Genomic DNA, 19130 nt, shown 5'->3' on the forward strand with positions numbered 1-19130 from the left:
GGGGCTGGGGGGGTGTGGGGGGGTGTGGAACCGCCGGGGGGGCAAAGCTCGGGGCTGGGAAGGGGTTTTCCTCTCCGGATTTGGGTGAAGACAGCAGGTTTTTAGCCAAATCCTCACCTGGAAGCTGGATGGGGCTCGGCTGGGGGTGAGCGCACGGCTCAGGGGCGCAGCCGGGGGGCTTTGGGCAGCAGCGCCCGCCCCAGGCAGAGCAGCTGCATGAGCCTGCCCCCCCCCAAAAAAACCTCCTTGTGCCCCCCCTTACACCTCCCCATGTCCCCCTACACCTCTCCATGTCCCCCTACCTCCCCATGTCCCCGTCACCTCCCCATGTCCCCAATCTCTCCGTACCCCCCTACCTCTCCATGCCCCCCGTCACCTCCCCATGCCCCCCGTCACCTCCCCGTGCCCCCCATCACCTCCCCGTGCCCCCCACCACCTCCCCGTGCCCCCCCCTTCCCCACACACCCCCTCCCCGTGCCCTTTCAGCGTTCACCTCCGCGTCCCCTTCGCCAACGTCTCGGTGGCAGCCAGGTCTCCGGCACAAATGCCACCGCACCCGCTGGCGGTGCCGTGACCGTGCCGAGGCCGTGCGGTCACCCCACGCTCCCAAGGTCCCTCTGTGGGTCCCAAAAAGTTGGGGACCCCCCCTTGAGGCCCCAAACACCTGCTCGGGGCCGTCGGTGTCACCATCCTGTGTCACCATCCCGGGGCAGGGGATGCCCAGGCTGGTGGGTGCCGCGCTGAGCCCGAGCTCCTGAACAAAGAGGGGTGGGAATGGGGGGGCTGGGGGTGGAAAAGGTGGGGGGGGGGGACAGAAAAAAGGGGGTGGGTGCAGGGGGGTGGTCCAGGGGGGTGGAGGAAGGGATGGGGGTGGATGGCTGGGTGGAAGGATGGGTGGGTGGAGGTTTGGGTGGGTGACAGAGGGGTGGGCGACGGGGAAACGGGTGCTGGAGGGGCAGCGGGACGGGGGAGAGGTGGAGGGAAGGAGGGCAGGGGACGGCGGGTGGAAGGACGGACAGACGGACAGGGGGACGGACAGACGGACAGGGGGACGGACAGACGGACGGGGCCCACCTCACCTGTGTTTCCGTGGCTCTGTGGGGTTCCCAACCCGCTCCAGCCTCACCCCTCTGCTCCCCTGCCCGCTGGGCTCCTCCGCAGGGTGGGCGCCCCCCGGGACGCAAAATGCCCCAAATCCGCCCCCCTTTGCGCCCCGCTTTGAGCCCCCACCGGTGCCCCACGGGGGATTTGGGGTCCACCAAACCCTTCCCACGGCCGGGGCAGGATGACTTCTCTGCGAATCTTCCTCCTCCTCCTCCTCCTCCGTGCGCCCCGCTTCTGGCTCCAGCCCTCTCCAAGCACGCGGGCGAAGCGGCCGCCCCCACGCACCGACCCCCCCCGGACCCCCAGCCCCTCCAAGAGCAGCCAGGCCTCCCTCCGCGTCCTGCCTGCTCCTGGGGGGCTCTCCTGGAGGTGAGGGTGACCCCAGAACCCGTGGGTACCCAAAAAATGACGAAGCGAGGGCTGGGTGCGAGCTAACGAGGGGTCCCCGTGCTCGGCGAGGTGCCCCCGCTCCTTTGGGTGCCTTCACCCACCCCATTCCTGCCTGGCGATGTGACCTGTGGGGTTTTGGGGCTGGGAGGTGATGGAGTGCATGGGGATGGGGTGCAGCCACCCCAAAACCTCCACGTTTCACCCCAAGTCGTGTGGGGCCACGCGCGTCCATGCGCCCAGGCTCCGGTGTGAGATGGGGCGAGCTGGAGGCACGGGGCTGGGAACTGGGGTTGGGAACTGGTCTGGGGATGGGGTTGGGAATGGGATTGGGGTTGGGGACGGGGTTGGGGACGGGGTTGGGGACAGGACTCGAGGTCCTGGCCACGCTGCACTGCTTGGGGACAGCTCCAGCCATCCCTGTCCCTGCTCCTGCCATCCCCGCTACCCGTGCCCTGCGCCCCAAATCCCTTCCCAGCCCCCAGGGCAGCCCCCAGCCCCTGTGGGGTCAGCGCCCTCCGTCCCCATAGGCCTGGGGGGGCACCCCCGGACTCACCCCACAGCTCCGGGACCCTCAGCAGCAGCCACCAGCTCGGCTCCAACTTTGCCACAAGTCCACACAAAGGCGGCCCCCCCCCAGCCCTGTCCCCATCCTCGTCCCCATGTCCCCGTCCCCATTCCGGCCCCCGCCAGGGCAGACAGCCTGGTGCCACCAGGGCTTAATGAGGGCGCGAGGGCGGTGGGCTGGGGGGGGGGCTGCACGCTCCACGCTCACCCCCCCCTTGGTGGGACTGCTGCTTAACCCTTCCCCTGCTGCTCCTCCCTGTCCCCACCTTGGGGGACAGCGGGGAGGAATTTGGGGGGGGGTCCCTGCGCCTCCACAGCTCCCCGCAGAAGGTTCTGGGGGGGTTTGGCTGCAGGTTCCCCCGCCGGGACCCCCCCAAAAAGTGCTTGGGAAGGAGCCAGGTGGGGACTCCAGACTAACAGAGTACCCCCCAACACCCCCACCCCCCCAAATATCGCCCCCCCACAATATCTCTGCCCCCCCAGCATCTCCAGCCCCATGCAGAGCAGGGGGGCCGGAGTCCCCATCCCACCCGTCCCTTTTTACCACGCTGGGGGCTCAGCACATCCCCCCCCCCCCCCCCCCGAAGAAGCTCCCCCTCTCTGGGAACCCCCCCCAGGTCCCCGACACCCCCCACCCCCTGTGCGTCCCCCATGGGTGCTGCAGGTGAACCCCCAGGTGGGGGGGCCACCAGTGCCCAACTGGGCTGGGTGCTGGGCCGGGGGCTCCGCTCGGTGCCCCCCCACATCCGTAGGACCCCCCCCCAGCCACAGCACCGCTGGGCCGTGTGCGTGGTGCAGGGGGGCTCCAGCCCGCGAGCCCCCTCCCCACGCCGGGCCCCTGCCCCCGGGCACCGGTCGCCGCCTTCTCCACCTCCTCCTCCCTGCCCCATTTCCTTGCGCTTGCTCTTTCTGTTCTGATGTGCCCCCCCACCCACCCATCCATCCGTCTGTCCGTCTGTCCATCCATCCATCCCTCCATCCATCCCGTTATCCGTCTGTCTGTCCATCCCCCAACCCCTCCATCCAGCCATCCCTCCATCCATCCCATTATCCGTCTGTCCATCCCTCAACCCCTCCACCCATCCCTCCATCCACCCCTTCATCCATCTGTCCGTCCATCTGTCCATCCATTCATCCCTCCATCCATCCCATTATTTGTCTGTCCGTCCATCCGTCCGTCCGTCCATCCATCCATCCATCCATCCATCCATCCATCCATCCATCCCTTCTCCCATCCATCCGTCCGTCCGTCTGTCCATCCATCCCTCCATCCACCCATCCCATTATCTGTCTGTCCATCTGTCCACCCATCCCTCCATCCCTCCATCTGCCCATCCATCCCATTATCCATCTGTCTGTCCATCCCTCCATCCCTCCCTCCCTCTCTCCCTGCATCCCTCCATCCATCCATCCATCCATCCATCCATCCGTCCGTCCGTCCATCCATCCATCCCATTGTCTGTCTGTCCATCCCTCCATCCATCCATCCCATTATCCATCTGTCCATCCATCCACCCATCCCTCCATCCCTCCATCCATCCGCCCATCCATCCCATTATCCGTCTGTCTGTCCATCCCTCCATCCCTCTATCCCTCCACCCATCCATCCATCCGTCCGTCCATCCATCCCTCCATCCATCCCATTATCCGTTTGTCCGTCCGTCCGTCCGTCCGTCCATCCATCCATCCCTCCATCCCTCCATCCGTCTGTCCGTCCATCCATCCCTCCCTCCCTCCCATTATCCGTCTGTCCGTCCGTCCATCCCAACGCCCCCATCCCCGCAGTCCCCACTCCGGGGGGGGCCGCCGGGCTCTGGGGACCGGGCACCGGGGGGGGGGCAACAACCGGGGGGGTGCCGCTGGGGGGACCCCATCCCGAGGGCCCCCCCTTGTGCTGCGATCCGAGCCTGGGGTGGGGGCGCTCGGGGGGGGGGGGGGGATCCGTGGTGCCGCGTCCCTGCCACCCCCGGGTCCCGGCGCCGCCCCCCCCCCGCCTCCCGGGCGCGGCTTCTCGCGGGGGGGCCGGACCGGGGCGGAGCGGAGCGGAACGGGGCGGAACGGAGGGGGTGGCCACGGGAGGGGGGGGCCGGCGCCATGGCCGCGCTGTTCGGCGGCGTGGAGGGGTGAGGGGCTGCGGGGGGGGGGCCGGACCCACGTCCCCAAACCTCTCCTGACCCCCCCCATTGCTTACAACCCCCCCCCGCTGTTTGCCCCCCCCCCGCTGCTTGCACTCCCCGTGCGCCCCCGTGCGCCCCCGTGCGCCCTCGGTGCCCCTTGGGGAGGTCGCGGTGCAGCACCCCGGGGGGGCTAAAAGCCGGATCCGCAGCCCCCACCCTAGGGATCCCCACCTGGGGGGGTCACCTGGGGGGGTCGTTGGGGGGGTGGCAGCAGCGCAGGGCCCGGCAGTGACCCCCCCGTGTCCCCACAGAGGGGGCACCCACTCCCGGGTGGTGCTGGTGGCGGCGGACGGGCGCGTCCTGGCCGAGGCGGAGGGGCCCTGCACCAACCACTGGGTAAGCACAATTTGGGGGGGGGGTCCCCAAACCCCGAGGTGACGGTGGAGGAGCTGGGGGCCGTGGGGTGCCCCCCCCACACCCAGGGGGGTGCTGGCGGGGGGCTCAGTGCCGCTCCCTGGGGTGCCCAAGCTGGTTGGCGCCGCGACGTGCGCGGAGAGGATCCAGGAGCTGGTGAGCGAGGCCAAGCGCAGGGCGGGCGTGGACCCAAAAGTGCCTCTCCGCTCGCTGGTGAGCCCCCATCCTCACCCATCTGCCCCCCCCCGGTGTCCCCCCCTGCCCTGGGTGACATCCCCGTGGTGGCAGGGGCTGTCCCTGAGCGGGGGGGACCAGGAGGATGCCATCGCCCTGCTGCTGGCGGAGCTGCGCCGCCGCTTCCCGTGCCTGAGCGAGAGTTACCACCTCACCTCCGACGCCCTGGGGGCCATGGCCACCGCCACCGACCGTGGTATGGGAAGCCCCCGGGGGGGCGATTAAATTCCCCAGGGGTTGATCTTGTGGGGCGTTGTATGGGGCGGGGGGTGTCCCCAACGCTGTCCCCCCCGCAGGCGGCATCGTGCTGATTTCGGGCACCGGCTCCAACTGCAAGCTCATCAACCCCGACGGCTCGCAGACGGGCTGCGGCGGCTGGGGGCACATGCTGGGCGACGAAGGCTCCGGTGAGGAGGAGGAGGAAGGGGCTCGGGGAAGGGGTTTGGGTTGTTTTTTTTGGGGGGGGGGTCTCACGTCGGTTCCGTGCCCCGCAGCCTACTGGATCGCGCACCAGGCGGTGAAGATGGTTTTTGACTGCATGGACAACCTGCAGGAGCCGCCGCACGACGTGGGGCACGTCAAGCAGGCCATGTTCCAGTACTTCCAGGTGCCAAATTGGGGGCTCGGGGGGGGTCCCAGCATCGCTCAGGGCTCATTGGGGGGGTCCCAGCATCGCGCAGGGCTCACCGCGGTGCCCTGCCCCAGGTCTCGGACAGGTTGGGGCTCCTGACGCATCTCTACCGCACCTTCGAGAAGGCCAAATTTGCGGGGTTTTGCCAGATCCTGGCAGCGGGTAGGGCACCGTGCGGGGCTGGGCTTGGGCCCCAAAGCGGGTGGTGGCAGCCCCGAGGGGGGGGCGTCTGGTCCCTTTGCCCCTCGCGGCCCCCAGCACCCCAATTCCCTGCCCCATCGCTGCCCTTCGCCCCGAGCGCCCTCTGCCCCTGGAGCGATGGGGAGCGGCCGTCGGGGTGGGGACGGGCACCTGCGAGCATGGGGACACCGTGAGCCGTCCCCATCCCCGTCCCCATCCCTGTCCCCATCCCCGACCCCGTCCCCATCCCCGTCCCCGACCCCGTCCCCACCCCGCTGCCCCTCTCGGAGCCAGGTGCCCAGGCAGGGGACCCGCTGTGCTGCCACATCTTCAGCAAGGCCGGGGAGGTGCTGGCTCGCCACGTGGTCGCCGTGCTGCCCAAAATCCACCAGGTGAGAGGTGGGGGACGGGGACGTCCCCCGCTCCTGTCCCCGGAGTCCTTGGGGGGGGGGGGGGGGGGGCTGCGGGACCCCCTGCTCCTGATGCGCCATCGGCACGGTGCCGAGGAAGCTGCTTGGAGCGGGGGTCTCCTGGCCCTTGGGGGGGGGTCTCCAGGTCCCCTGGGGGGGTCTCTAGGTCTTGGGATCTCCTGGCCCTATTTTTTTTTTGGGCTCTGGGGGTCTCCTGTCCCCATTTCCCCCCCCACGGAGGGGGCTGAGCCGCCGCCTGCTCCCCGCGCAGAGCCTGTTCCAGGGGGATTTGGGGCTCCCCATCGTCTGCGTGGGCTCCGTCTGGAACAGCTGGGACCTGATGAGGGAAGGTGAGCGGGGGCACGGGGGGGGCCCCACACCCCGTGGGAGCTCCACGTGTCCCCCCGAGCCCCCCGGTGACAGTGGGGGCGGGATGGGCCCCCTCCCCGTGGGGGGCTCCCTCGCCTCATGGGGGTCCCGGCGGCTTCTGCTGCCCCCAAAACCTCCGTCCCCTTGTGTAGGATTTGTCCGGGTGCTGGCGCAGGCTCGGGGGGGGCGTCCCGGGGGTCCCTTCACCCATTTCAGCCTCCTGAAGCTGAGGCAGTCGTCGGCGCTGGGGGGGGCCAGCCTGGGGGCGAAGAGCGTCGGGCAGGCGCTGCCCCTGGACTACGCCGCCAATGTGGACGTCTTCTACAGCCACCGCTTCTAGGGGGGGGATTTTTTTGGGGGGGGGTTTTGTACAAGCGTTGCAATAAAAGGAAGGAAGGAGCCGAGCCGCTGAGTTGGGGCCGAGGAGGAGGAGGAGGAGGAGGAGGAGGAGGAGGAGGAGGAAGGCTCCTGATGGCCAAAATGCTGGAAGGGGCCAGGTCAGACCCCGGGGTAGGGTCTGAAGGTGTCCTTGGGTGTTTTTGGGGGGGGCCATGGGGGGGCTATGGGGCCACCCGGCCGCGGTGCCCGCGAGCCCCGGGGAGCTGCGGGAGGGCTGGAGGAGGGCTGGAGGAGGAAGGAAAGGGGAAAAAAAAAAAAGGGGTGGGGAGAGAGAGGAGGGGAGGAAATGAAAATAAGGGGAAAAAAAAAAAGGGAAGAGAAAGCGAAGGGGAAAATAAAGGGGAAAGAGCGAAGGGGAAAAAAAATGGGGAGAGAGCGAAGGGGAAAAGGGGGATAAAAAGAAAAGGGGGATAAGAGGAAAAGGGGGATAAGAGGAAGAGGAAAAGGCACTCCTCGATTCCAAACCAGTTTATTTCTCGTTACCCAGTGTCCAAAATTTACAGCACGGCACCGGGAGGTCGGTTTGTAGGTTCTTTTGTTTTTTTTTTTTTGGGGTAAGAAATCAAACGGAAACCAAAGAAAAAAATAAAAGGCAGGGGGCGCGCACCGAGGGGGCAACACCGGGCTGGGGGCAGCTGAGGGGTGCTGGAGGCAGCAGGGGCGGTGCTGCGGGCACCAAAATGCCCCAAAATGCCCCAAAACCTGGTGGTGCTCGGGGACACCAAAATGCCCCAAAACCAGGCGGTGGTGCTCAGGGGCACCAAAATGCACCAAAACGCCCCAAAACCTGGTGGTGGTGCTCAGGGGCACCAAAATGCCCCAAAACCTGGCGGTGGTGCTCAGGGGCACCAAAATGCCCCAAAAGCAGGCGGTGGTGCTCAGGGGCACCAAAATACCCCAAAACCTGGTGGTGGTGCTCGGGGACACCAAAATGCCCCAAATCCTGGTGGTGGTGCTCGGGGACACCAAAATGCCCCAAAAGCAGGCGGTGGTGTTTGGGGGCACCAAAATGCCCCAAAAGCAGGTGGTGGTGCTCAGGGGCACCAAAATGCCCCAAAACCAGGCGGTGGTGCTCAGGGGGCACCAAAATGCCCCAAAAGCAGGCGGTGGTGCTCGGGGGGCACCAAAATGCCCCAAAAGCAGGCGGTGGTGCTTGGGGGGCACCAAAATGCCCCAAAACCTGGCGGTGGTGCTCAGGGGGCACCAAAATGCCCCAAAACCTGGCGGTGGTGCTCAGGGGCACCAAAATGCCCCAAAAGCAGGCGGTGGTGCTCAGGGGCACCAAAATACCCCAAAACCAGGTGGTGGTGCTCGGGGGCACCAAAATGCCCCAAAAGCAGGCGGTGGTGCTCGGGGGCACCAAAATGCCCCAAAACCAGGCGGTGCTGCGGGCACCAAAATACCCCAAAATCTGGTGGTGGTGCTCGGGGGCACCAAAATCGGTAATCCCCTCCCCAATTAACCGGCCTGGTTAATTAAAGGGAATGGTTTTGGGGGGTACTGCACAAGGTGGCCGTGCCGGAGCCCCCTGCCCCAAATTGCCGCCCCGTGGGCACTGCGGGCAGCACGGGGACGCTGCCCTCGCCCCCCCCCCCCAGCCTGCCCCGTGGCCTCGCCCCCAGCCCCAAAAGGGGTCTCTGCCATCCCTCGACCCCAAAAGTGGCCCCTGGAGGAGGTGTGTGCTCTCCGAGGGCAGCGGGGGGGGAAAAAGGGGTCCCGGGAGGTGCAAGCCCATGGCTGGTACCTGTGGGGTATGGGGGTGATGGGGGGGTCCTCCCCTTTATGGGGGGACCCTCACCTTTATAGGGAGATCCTCTCCTTTTTAGGGGGGGTCCCTCTCCTTTATAGGGAGGTCCTCCCCTTTATAGGGGGTCCTCCCTTTTATAGGGGGGCCCTCTCCTTTAATAGGGGGCCCTCCCCTTTGTAGGGGGTCCTCTCCTTTATAGGGAGGTCCTCCCCTTTATGGGGGGTCCTCCCCTTTGTAGGGGTCTTCCCCTTTGTAGGGGGCCCTCCCCTTTATGGGGGGGGGTCCTCCTCTTTATAGGGGTCCCTCCCCTTTACAGGGGGGTCCTCCCCTTTACAGGGGGGTCCTCCCTTTTATAGGGGGACCCTCACCTTTATAGGGGGATCCCCTCCTTTTTATAGGGGGTCCTCTCCTTTAATAGGGGGCCCTCCCCTTTATGGGGTGTCCTTCCCTTTACGGGGGGGGGTCCTCCCTTTTATAGGGGCCCTCCCCTTTACAGGGGGGCCCTCTCCTTTATAGAGGGGTCCTCCCCTTTATGGGGGGTCCTCCCTTTTATAGGGGGACCCTCACCTTTATAGGGGGATCCCCTCCTTTTTATAGGGGGTCCTCTCCTTTATGGGGTGTCTTTCCCTTTACGGGGGGGGGTCCTCCCTTTTATAGGGGCCCTCCCCTTTACAGGGGGGCCCTCTCCTTTATAGAGGGGTCCTCCCCTTTATGGGGGGTCCTCCCTTTTATGGGGGACCCTCACCTTTATAGGGGGGTCCCTCCTTTATAGGGGGTCCTTCCCTTTATGGGGTGTCCTTCCCTTTACGGGGGGGGTCCTCCCTTTTATAGGGGCCCTCTCCTTTATAAGGGGGTCCCCTCCTTTATAGGGGGTCCTTCCCTTTATTTGGGGGTCCTCCCCTTTACAGGGGGTCCCCTCCTTTATAGGGGGGTCCTCCCCTTTATTAGGGGATTCCTCCCCTTTATAGGGACTCCTCCCTTTTACAGGGGCTCCTCTCCTTTCCCAGGGGGGCTGCTGGAGACCGGCTCCGTGCTCTCCGCTGAGCAGGGGCCGCGTTGGGTTCTTTTGGGATTTATTTCGGGGAGAAGCCAAGGTGCAGACCCCTGTGATGCCGGGTGAGCTCGAGCCTTGGGGGAAAATATTCTTTTAGGGCAACGAGCTGTATGGCAGAAGCACTGCCCCTAAAGGTGGGAGGGGGCTGGGGGGGTCTCCCCGCCATGGGGGGCACCAGGACCCTCCAGGTATGCACCCACCCAGGGATTTGGGGTGTACCCAAATCCCAGCACCCACCCCAGGGATTTGGGGTGCACAGAAGGCTTCTCCTGGCCTTCAGCTACAGAAATCCTAAGGGAAAAATGAGGAGCCCCCCCGTGGCTTTGGGGTGGGCAAGGGACCCCCCCAAAACCAAACCGTACCCGGCGAGGGGCCGCGGCACGGACCTGAGTCCTGGAGAGGAAAAAAACCACCCCAAAAAGTGCCAAGGAGGAGTTAAAAAAAAAAGGAAAAAAGAAAAAAAAAAAGGGAAAAAAAAGAAAAAAAAGGGAAAAAAAGAAAAAAAAAAGGGAAAAAAAGAAAAAAAAAAGGGAAAAAAAGGAACTGGAAGCGCGGAGCGAGATCCCGACGCGGAGCACGGTGGCTCCCGGCCCCCCCCCTGGACCCCCAGCGTTGTCCCCAAAAGAATTGGGGTCACGGGGCCGGGGGGGGGCACAGTCTGTGCGCAGGGAGCCCCCCCCTCAGTATTTCACCCCGGGCACGAACTCCTTGGCGTCCGGGTTCAGGTTGCTTTTGCTCTGGGGGGAGAAGCAAAAGGGGGGGGTCACCACCAGCGGCACCCCCCCCCCGGCGAGCGCTGCGCCCCCCCCGCGGACCCGTCCCCGTTTTTAGGGTCTCTGCTGTGGGTTTCCATTCCCAGCCCCCCCCCCCCCACCTCGCCCCTCGAGGGGCTGCTTAAGGGGTGCCAGCTCCGAGGGGGGCGCTCCAGGCGGGGTTTTGGGGGGGGGAGATTTGGGGACCCCCCCCCCCGATCCAAAGCTGCGAGGTGCCCGCAGCTGCACTGAGCGCTGCCGGCAGCAGAGGGAGGCAAAGCAGCTCCAAATACCAGTACGGGAACTGGGAGCTCCAAAAATACCAGTACGGGAACTGGGAGCTCCAAAAATACCAGTACATGAACTGGGAGCTCTGTCAATACCAGTACATGAACTGGGAGCTCTGTCAATACCAGTACATGAACTGGGAGCTCTGTAGATACCAGTATATGAACTGGGAGCTCTGTAAATACCAGTACATGAACTGGGAGCTCCAAAAATACCAGTATGGGAACTGGGAGCTCCAAAAATACCAGTACATGAACTGGGAGCTCTGTCCATACCAGTACATGAACTGGGAGCTCTGTCCATACCAGTGCATGAACTGGGAGCTCTGTATGTACCAGTACATGAACTGGGTGCTCTGTAGATACCAGTACGGGAACTGGGAGCTCCAAAAATACCAGTATGGGAACTGGGAGCTCTGTAGATACCAGTACATGAACTGGGAGCTCTGTCAATACCAGTACATGAACTGGGAGCTCTGTAGATACCAGTATATGAACTGGGAGCTCCAAAAATACCAGTATAAGAACTGGGAGCTCTGTCAATACCAGTACGTGAACTGGGTGCTCTGTCAATACCAGTACATGAACTGGGAGCTCTGTCCATACCAGTACATGAACTGGGAGCTCTGTAGATACCAGTACATGAACTGGGAGCTCTGTCAACACCAGTACATGAACTGGGAGCTCTGTCAACACCAGTACATGAACTGGGAGCTCTGTAGATACCAGTACATGAACTGGGAGCTCTGTCCATACCAGTACATGAACTGGGTGCTCTGTCAATACCAGTACATGAACTGGGTGCTCTGTCAATACCAGTACATGAACTGGGAGCTCTGTAGATACCAGTACATGAACTGGGAGCTCTGTCGATACCAGTACATGAACTGGGAGCTCTGTCGATACCAGTACATGAACTGGGAGCTCTGTCAATACCAGTACATGAACTGGGAGCTCCAAAAATACCAGTATATGAACTGGGAGCACCCCAAAAAGCCCAGCTCCAGCCAAAAGGCACAGGAAGGTCCCCAGGAGGGAACACCCCATTCCTACCCCTACTGGTTTTGGGATATTTGCGCTTTTAGGGTTTTCCCCTAAAACGGGCGCCCGTGCCAAAATCTCCCAAAACACCCCGAGGGAGGGGCTCATTTTGCTGCCCCCCCCCCCCCCCTTACCAGGATGTCCTCCGAAACGTGGCCGTGGGTGCCGGTGACCCCGTTGAGCTGGTGTTGGGGCAGGTCCCGCGCGGGGATGAACCAGTCCCGATCCTCTTCCTCCAGCATCTCCTGGAAGCAGCGATCCAAAAATTCCTGCTCCTGCAGCTCCTCCTCCACCTGCCCAAAAAAAAAAACCCTCGGGGAAGCGCGGAGCCGGGTGCCCCCCCCTTGTGCCAAATTTGGCACAAATCAGGGCACCCGGGTACCCATCGGTGCGCCCCCGAGGGGACAAAACGCTCCCCAAAAAACTCCCCCAAAAAATCCCCAAAAAACTCCCCAAAAGTACCAGGAGGGGATTTGGGTGCCGTGGGGTCACCTCCCTTAACTCAGCGCCCGGAGCCGGGCTGAATTTCCCCCGGGAGGTGTTAAATGGGATCGTGAGCGAGCGGAAAAGCCCCAAAACCGCCCCCAATTTTTGGAGAGCCTCCGTGCGCGCCAGCCCCAGGACGCGGTTCTGGGCCCTGCTCCCGGGGGTCTGCAGGCAGCGGTTGTGGGGTCGTTTTGGGGGGGACATTTCGTGGAGGGGATGTTTTTGGGGTCACTTCGTGGAGGGGACGTTTTGGGGGACACTTCATATAGGGGAGGAAGGCTCTGCCCTGCAGCTGGACCCCTGCCCGACACCGAGCGAGGGGGAGAGGAATTGGGGGAGGAATTGGGGGAGGAATTAATTGGGGGGGGGAATTGGGGGAGGAATTAATTGGGGGAAGAATTAATTGGGGGAGGAATTGGGGGAAGAATTGGGGGAGGAATTGGGGTTGGAATTGGGGGAGGAATCGGGGGAGGAATTGGGGGAGGAATTAATTGGGGGAGGAATGGGGGGGCAATTGGGGTGGGAATTGGGGGAGGAATTGGGGGAGAAATTGGGGGAGAAATTGGGGCAGGAATTGGGGGAAGGAATTGGGGGAAGGAATTGGGGGAAGGAATTGGGGGAGGAATTGGGGGGGAATTGGGGGGGGAATTGGGGGGGGAATTGGGGGGGGAATCGGGGGGGGAATCGGGGGGGGAATTGGGGCAGGAATTGGGGCAGGAATTGGGGGAGGAATTGGGGGAAGAATTAATTGGGGGGGGAATTGGGGGGGAAATTGGGGGGGGAATTGGGGGGGGAATTAATTGGGGGGGGAATTAATTGGGGGGGGAATTGGGGCAGGAATCGGGGCAGGAATCGGGGCAGGAATGGGGTGAGGAATTGGGGCAGCTTCTCCTCTGCTCTGCCCTCGCCCCCCCTTAACCCCAAATCTGTGGGGCCGTGGTGACCCCCCCCAATCTCTCACCTGCCTGTCGAAGTCCTCCTCGTTCTCCATCCACATGTACTCGGCAAAGGGGTTTTTCTCCTTCTCCCCGTTCCCGTTCCCGTTCTGCTCCCCCGTGGTTTTGGGGCTGGGGGCTGCGGTGCCGGAGCCATTCATGGTCCCTGCCTCTGGGGGGAAAGGCAGCGGGGTGGGGGGGGGGTTATAGGGCGGGGGTTATAGGGGGGGTTTATAGGGGGGGGAGGCCCCAGGTGGCTCGCAGGTGCTGCGTTTCCATGAGCCACGTCAGCCGGGAGGTAACGGGGCAAGCGCAGTAGGACCCCTGCCCCATGGGTGACCCCTGCCCTAAAAGGAACCCCCCTGCCCCAAAAGGAACCCCCTACCCCAAAGGGAACCCCCATGCCCTAAGGGGAACCCCTTGCCCCAAATGGAACCCCCCTTCTCCAAGGGGAACCCCTGCCCCAAAGGGAACCCCCTACTCCAAGGGGAATCCCCCTGCCCCAAGGGGTGACCCCTGCCCCAAAGGGAACCCCCCTGCCCCAAGGGGAACCCCCTGCCCCAAAGGGAACCCCTGTTCCAAGGGGAATCCCCCACCCCAAAGGGAATCCCCCACCCTAAGGGCAACCCCTGCCCCAAAAGGAACCCCCTGCCCCAAAGGGAACCCCCATGCCCTAAGGGGAACCCCTTGCCCCAAAGGGAACCCCCCTGTTCCAAGGGGAACCCCCTGTGCCCCAAAGGGAACCCCCCCCTACCCCAAGGGGAACCCCTACCCCAAAGGGAACCCCCATGCCCTAAGGGGAACCCCTTGCCCCAAATGGAACCCCCCTTCTCCAAGGGGAACCCCCTGCTCCATGGGGAACCCCCTGCCCTAAAGGGAACCCCCTACCCCAAAGGGAACCCCCTGCTCCTAGGGGAACCCCCTCCCGAAAGGGAACCCCTGCCCCAAAAGGAACTCCCTACCCCAAAGGGAACCCCCCTTCTCCAAGGGGAACCCCCTGCCCCGAGGGAACCCCCACCCTGCCCCAAGGGGTGACCCCTGCCCCAAAGGGAACCCCCTACTCCAAGGGGGACCCCCTGCTCCTAGGGGAACCTTCCTGCCCCAAGGGGTGACCCCTGCCCTAAAGGGAACCCCCTACCCCAAAGGGAACCCCCATGCCCTAAGGGGAACCCTTGTTCTAAGGGGGACCCCCTGCTCCAAGGGGAACCCCCCTGCTCCAAGGGGTGACCCCTCCCCAAAGGGAACCCCTGCCCCAAAGGGAACCCCCGTGCCCCAAGGGGAACCCCTTGCCCCAAATGGAACCCCCGTTCTCCAAGGGGAACCCCCTGCCCCAAAAGGAACCCCCTGCCCCTAGGGGAACGCCCTGCTCCATGGGGAACCCCTTGCCCTAAAGGGAACCCCTGCCCCAAAGGGAACCCCCCTTCTCCAAGGGGAACCCCCTGCTCTGAGGGGACCCCCTGCCCCAAGGGGAACCCCTGCCCCAAAGGGAACCCCTACCCCAAGGGGAACCCCCATGCCCTAAGGGGAACCCTCCTGCTCCAAGGGGTGACCCCTGCCCCAAGGGGAACCCCTGTTCCAAGGGGAACCCCCTGTGCCCCAAAAGGAACCCCCTGCCCCAAAGGGAACCCCTGCCCCAAAGGGAACCCCTTACTCCAAGGGGAACCCCCCTGCCCCAAGGGGAACCCCCTGCCCCAGAGTGAAACTCCTACCCCAAGGGGAACCCCTACCCCAAAGGGAACCCCTTACTCCAAGGGGAACCCCCTGCCCCAAAGGGAACCCCCATGCCCTAAGGGGAACCCCTTGCCCCAAATGGAACCCCCCTTCTCCAAGGGGAACCCCCTGCCCCAAGGAAACCCCCCTGCCCCAAAAGGAACTCCCTACCCCAAGGGGAACCTCCTTGCCCCAAAGGGAACCCCTGCCCCAAAGGGAACCCCCTACTCCAGGGTGAACCCCCTGCTCCTAGGGGAACCCCTGCCCCAAAGGGAACCCCCATGTTCCAAGGGGAATCCCCCACCCCAAGGGGAACCCCTGCCCCAAGGGGAACCCCTACCCCAAAGGGAACCCCCTACTCCAAGGGGAACCCTTGCCCCAAAGGGAACCCCCATGTCCCAAAGGGAACCCCCTACCCCAAAGGGAACCCCCTTCCTTTGGGGAGCTTTGGGGAGGATCGGGGCAGGATTTGGGGAGGATTCCGCAGCCTGCAGAAACCTGCGGTTATCGGGGCGGATCCGGAGGGATTTGGGGTTTTTCCAGCAGGAATCGGGGCTGGGGACCACCAGCGGTAATGGGAACAGGGTCGGTCCCCTAAAAGTCAGGAAGGGCTGGGCAGTTTGTTTTTTTTTTTGGAAAACTACCAAAAAACGCCACTTTTTGGCGTTTGGGGGGGAGGAGGAGGAGGAGCACCTCCAGATCCCATACAGATCCCATACAGATCCCATACAGATCCCATACAGACCCCATACAGCTGTGCCACCCTAAAGCTGGCCCCGAGCCCCCCCCCACCCCATTCCCAACCCCTCTCCCAGGCTCACAGCCCCCCGGGGCCATTTTGGGGCCGTTTTGGGGCTGTTTTGGGGCCGTTTTGGGGCTGTTTTGGGGCCGTTTTGGGGACCCCCAGGGGCTCCGATTGCCGCGGAGGCAGCGACCCCAAAAACAGGGCTGCTTTTGGGGTCGTCCCCCCCCCCCCACTCCACGATCCCAAGCAGAGGCGGCCACGTGGCCAAAAAGCCGAGATTTTGGGCAAAAGAGAGCTCCGACAGCAGCAGGGGGGGGGAATAAAAAAACGGAACTTTTGGAGAGGGATTTTTTCCCTTTTCTCGGAAAATGAAGCCCAGTTCCCAGACGGCCCTGTGGGGTCCCCGGGGGCACCCCAAACCGGGCAGTGGGGCCGGGTGCTCCTGGCACCCCACAACCTGCAAGCTTCGCCCCCCATGGGTGTAGGGTTTCTCCCCTTTTTGTAGGGTTTCTGCTCTTTTTGTAGGGTTCTGCTCTTTTTGTAGGGTTTCTGCTCTTTTCCCTTTTTTTTTTTAGGGTAACGATGCAGAGGGCATTTTTTGGGGCTTTTCACACACATCCCCAACACCCAGCCCTAGGCACAGTGGGACCGGTTCCTCACGGGACCCAAACCCCAAATCCCCCTCTAATCCTAATCCTAGCCCTAATCCCGAGCAAGGAGTTCCCAAACCCGACGGTTCTGGGTTAACACCCCATGCCCTGCAGTGGGGACGCCGCGTCCCAGTGCCACGGTCATAAAAACGCTGCTTATGGGGCCGCTGGGGACCTCTGCCCCTTATGGGGCCATTGGGGTGCTCTGCTCTTTATGGGGTCCTTGGGGTTCTCTGCCCCTTATAGGGTCAGTGGGGTCCTCTGCCCCTTATGGGGTCCTTTGCTCCTTATGGGGTCCTTGGGGTTCTCTGCCCCTTATAGGGTCAATGGGGTTCTCTGCTCTTTATAGGATCCTTGGGGTTCTCTACCCCTTTATGGGGCCGTTGGGGGTCCTCTGCTCCCTATGGGGTCCTCAGGGTCCTCTGCTCTTTATGGGGCCATTGGGGTTCTCTGCCCCTTTATGGGGCCATCAGGGTTCTTTGCTCCCTATGGGTTCTTGGCTCCTTATGGGGCCTTTGGGGTCCTCTGCCCCTTATAGGGTCAGTGGGGTTCTCTGCGCCTTATCAGGCCACTGGGGTCCTCTGCTCCTTATGAGGTCCTTGGGGTCCTCTGCCCCTTATAGGGTCAGTGGGGTTCTCTGTTCCCTATGGGGTCCTTGGGGGTTCTCTGTTCCTTATGGGGCCATTGAGGGTCCTCAGCTCTTTATGGGGTCCTTGGGGTTTTCTGCCCCTTTTATGGGGTCCTTGGGGTTCTCTGTTCCCTATGGGGTCCTTGGGGTTCTCTGTCCCTTATAGGGTCACTGGGGTCCTCTGCCCCTTATGGGGCCATTGGGGTCCTCTGCTCTTCATGGGGCTGTCGGGGGTTCTCTGCTCTTTATAGGATCCTTGGGGTTCTCTGCCCCTTTATGGGGCTGTTGGAGGTCCTCTGTCCCTTATAGGGTCAGTGGGGTTCTGTGTTCCCTATGGGGTCCTTGGGGTCCTCTGTTCCTTATGGGGCCATTGGGGGTCCTCAGCTCTTTATGGGGTCCTTGGGTTCCTCTGCCCCTTATGGGGTCTTTGGGGTCCTCTGCTCCTTATGGGGTCACTGGGGTCCTCTGCTCTTTATAGGGTTCTTGGGGTTCTCTGCTCACTATGGGGTCTATGGGGTCCTCTATCCCTTATAGGGTCAGTGGCGTCCTCTGCCCCTTATGGGGTCTTTGGGGTCCTCTGCTCTTTATAGGGTCCTTGGGGTTCTCTACCCCTTATAGGCTCAGTGGGGTCCCCTGTTCCCTATGGGGTCCATGGGGTCCTGAGCCCTTTATGGGCTCCTTGGGCCCCTCTACCCCTTATGGGGCCATTGGGGTCCGGTGCCCCCTATGGGGTCCTGGGGTCCCCCCGCCCCCTCTGGGTGTCCCCCCCCCCCGCCCCCCCCATCCCCACCCCGGGTCCTGGCCCCGCCCCCCCCTCCAGGCCCCGCCCCCCCCCGCTCCCGGCGCCCCCCCCCCCCCCCTTCCCCCCCCCCCCCCGGTACCTGCGGGGCCGCCGCCGCCTCGCGCCGCCGCCGCCGCCACCGGGCCCCCCCCGGCCCCGCCCCGCCGCGCGCTCATTGGTCCGCCCCCGCGCCGGCCGGCCAATGAGGTTAAAGCGAGGGGGCGTGGTCACGGCGCCGCTCGATGCTATTGGTCAGCGGAGTGCTGAGGGGGCGGGGCCAGGAGGGTGAGCCCGCTCGCCCCGCCTCCCGGCTGTGCCGCCGCGCGATTGGGTGAGAGGATTGGCGTTCTGGCCAATGGGGAGGAGAGGCGGCGAGGCGCCGCAGGTGATTGGCCGAGCGCGCGCACCCCCACGTGGGGCCGCGGGGGGGGGGGCAAGGAGCAGGGAGATGTAAACAACACCCCGCTGATCTGATTGGCGGGCGACGGCGCCCAATGGTAGGAGCCGTTACAAGGCACCAAGGAGGGCGGAGCTGAGAGCGAGCCGCTGATTGGCGGAGGGCGGGCGAGCGCGCCGGGGCGGGGCCGCCGGTGGCGGCGGCTGTCACGTGGCGGGCGCGTGGCACCGGGGCTGCCCCCCCCGCCCTCCCCGGGGGTCACCCGGGGTCACCGGGCCCCGCCCCCACCCCCCGAGGGGGTGACCCCCGTGGGGGGGGGCGTGGCCCCTTCCCCGGTACCCCCCCGGTAACCCCCGGTAACCCCCCCCCGGTGGCCCCCCCGGTGCCCCCCCCCCCCGGTGCCCCCAAGGGCGGGGCCGTGCCCCTCCCCGAGCCCCCTTTGGACGGCGCCGCCCCCCCCGGGCCCCCGTTGCTCCCCTCCGAGATGCCGCCGGTGGGTGGCGGAGGCTCCGTGCCCCGGCAGAGGGGGCCCGGGACCCCCCCGGTTCTCCCCCCGGTGCCCCCCCCGGTGCCCCTCGACCCGTTCCGGCGGTGAGTGGGAGGGAACCGGAACGACCCCGGGGTGGGGAGGGGGGGGGGGAGAGCAAATTTCATGTCCCCGGGGGTCCCAGGGGTTTACCGGGGGGTCCCGGGGGTTTACCGGGGGGGGCACCGGGGATGGGATTTACCGGGGGGGGGGCACCGGGGATGGGGTTTACCGGGGGAGGGGGGGCTTGGGGACCCCCGTAGGACCGGGTTCACCCCGTGGGGGGCTCACAGCACCGGCTCCGGACCCCCCAGCCCCGTGCTGTGCCTGCCCCCGGTGCCCGGTGTTATACCGGGGGGGGCACCGGGGAACGGGGCTTACCGGGAGGGGGGGGTCGGGTCACCCCCATGGGGGGCTTAAAGCACGGGACCCCTTCCCCGTGCTGTCCCGGCCCCCGGTATCATCCCCCGGTGCCCGGTGGGGGTCCCGGGGTGGGGGGGGGCGAGGTGCCAGCACCCCGCCGGTGCCCCCCCCCGAGATGTCACCGGGGGCACCGGTCCCGGTCCCGGGGTGTCCGAG

General features: G+C 64.5%; 3 protein-coding genes and 1 long non-coding RNA gene across 7 annotated transcripts in view; 3 read left to right on the forward strand and 1 right to left on the reverse strand.

Annotated features, from left to right (window-relative positions):
* The first annotated feature begins 4069 nt into the window (after window positions 1-4069).
* On the forward strand, window positions 4070-6804 carry NAGK (N-acetylglucosamine kinase). Its single transcript, XM_068679470.1, has 10 exons — window positions 4070-4181; window positions 4487-4571; window positions 4704-4802; window positions 4878-5019; window positions 5120-5230; window positions 5318-5430; window positions 5529-5616; window positions 5929-6026; window positions 6316-6394; window positions 6566-6804. The coding sequence occupies exons 1-10, from the start codon at window positions 4153-4155 to the stop codon at window positions 6751-6753; spliced, it is 1032 nt and encodes a 343-aa protein (XP_068535571.1). The 5' UTR covers window positions 4070-4152; the 3' UTR covers window positions 6754-6804.
* Window positions 6805-8450: 1646 nt separating this feature from the next.
* LOC137855382 (uncharacterized) lies at window positions 8451-9114 on the forward strand. The gene is made up of 3 exons (XR_011095690.1): window positions 8451-8582; window positions 8763-8799; window positions 9038-9114. It is a non-coding gene; the product is annotated as an uncharacterized lncRNA (long non-coding RNA).
* On the reverse strand, window positions 8739-17791 carry PAIP2B (poly(A) binding protein interacting protein 2B). 4 transcript variants are annotated; one of them, XR_011095688.1, is made up of 5 exons: window positions 17729-17791; window positions 13141-13286; window positions 11828-11986; window positions 9532-10350; window positions 8739-8801 (listed from the first exon to the last, which is right to left on the reverse strand). XR_011095688.1 is itself a non-coding variant. In XM_068679472.1 (5 exons), exons 3-5 carry the CDS (start codon window positions 13273-13275, stop codon window positions 10294-10296), a joined length of 351 nt encoding a protein of 116 aa, XP_068535573.1. In that variant the 5' UTR covers window positions 13276-13286; window positions 15323-15418; window positions 17729-17774; the 3' UTR covers window positions 8739-10293. The 4 variants fall into 4 exon arrangements, 3 of the variants coding, with proteins under 3 accessions (XP_068535573.1, XP_068535574.1, XP_068535572.1); XM_068679472.1 differs by adding an exon at window positions 15323-15418 and having other exon boundaries at window positions 8739-10350; window positions 17729-17774; XM_068679473.1 differs by having other exon boundaries at window positions 8739-10350; window positions 11828-11938.
* A 678-nt stretch (window positions 17792-18469) lies between these two features.
* Window positions 18470-19130, forward strand: part of ZNF638 (zinc finger protein 638) — a 48512-nt gene continuing 47851 nt past the window's right edge. The window contains exon 1 of the mRNA XM_068679476.1: window positions 18470-18616. Within this exon, the coding sequence (XP_068535577.1) occupies window positions 18510-18616 (107 nt within the window). The 5' untranslated portion in view covers window positions 18470-18509. The remainder of the gene's footprint in view (window positions 18617-19130) is intronic.

Source organism: Anas acuta, chromosome 4 (assembly GCF_963932015.1).
Source record: "Anas acuta chromosome 4, bAnaAcu1.1, whole genome shotgun sequence".
Lineage (NCBI taxonomy): Eukaryota > Metazoa > Chordata > Aves > Anseriformes > Anatidae > Anas > Anas acuta.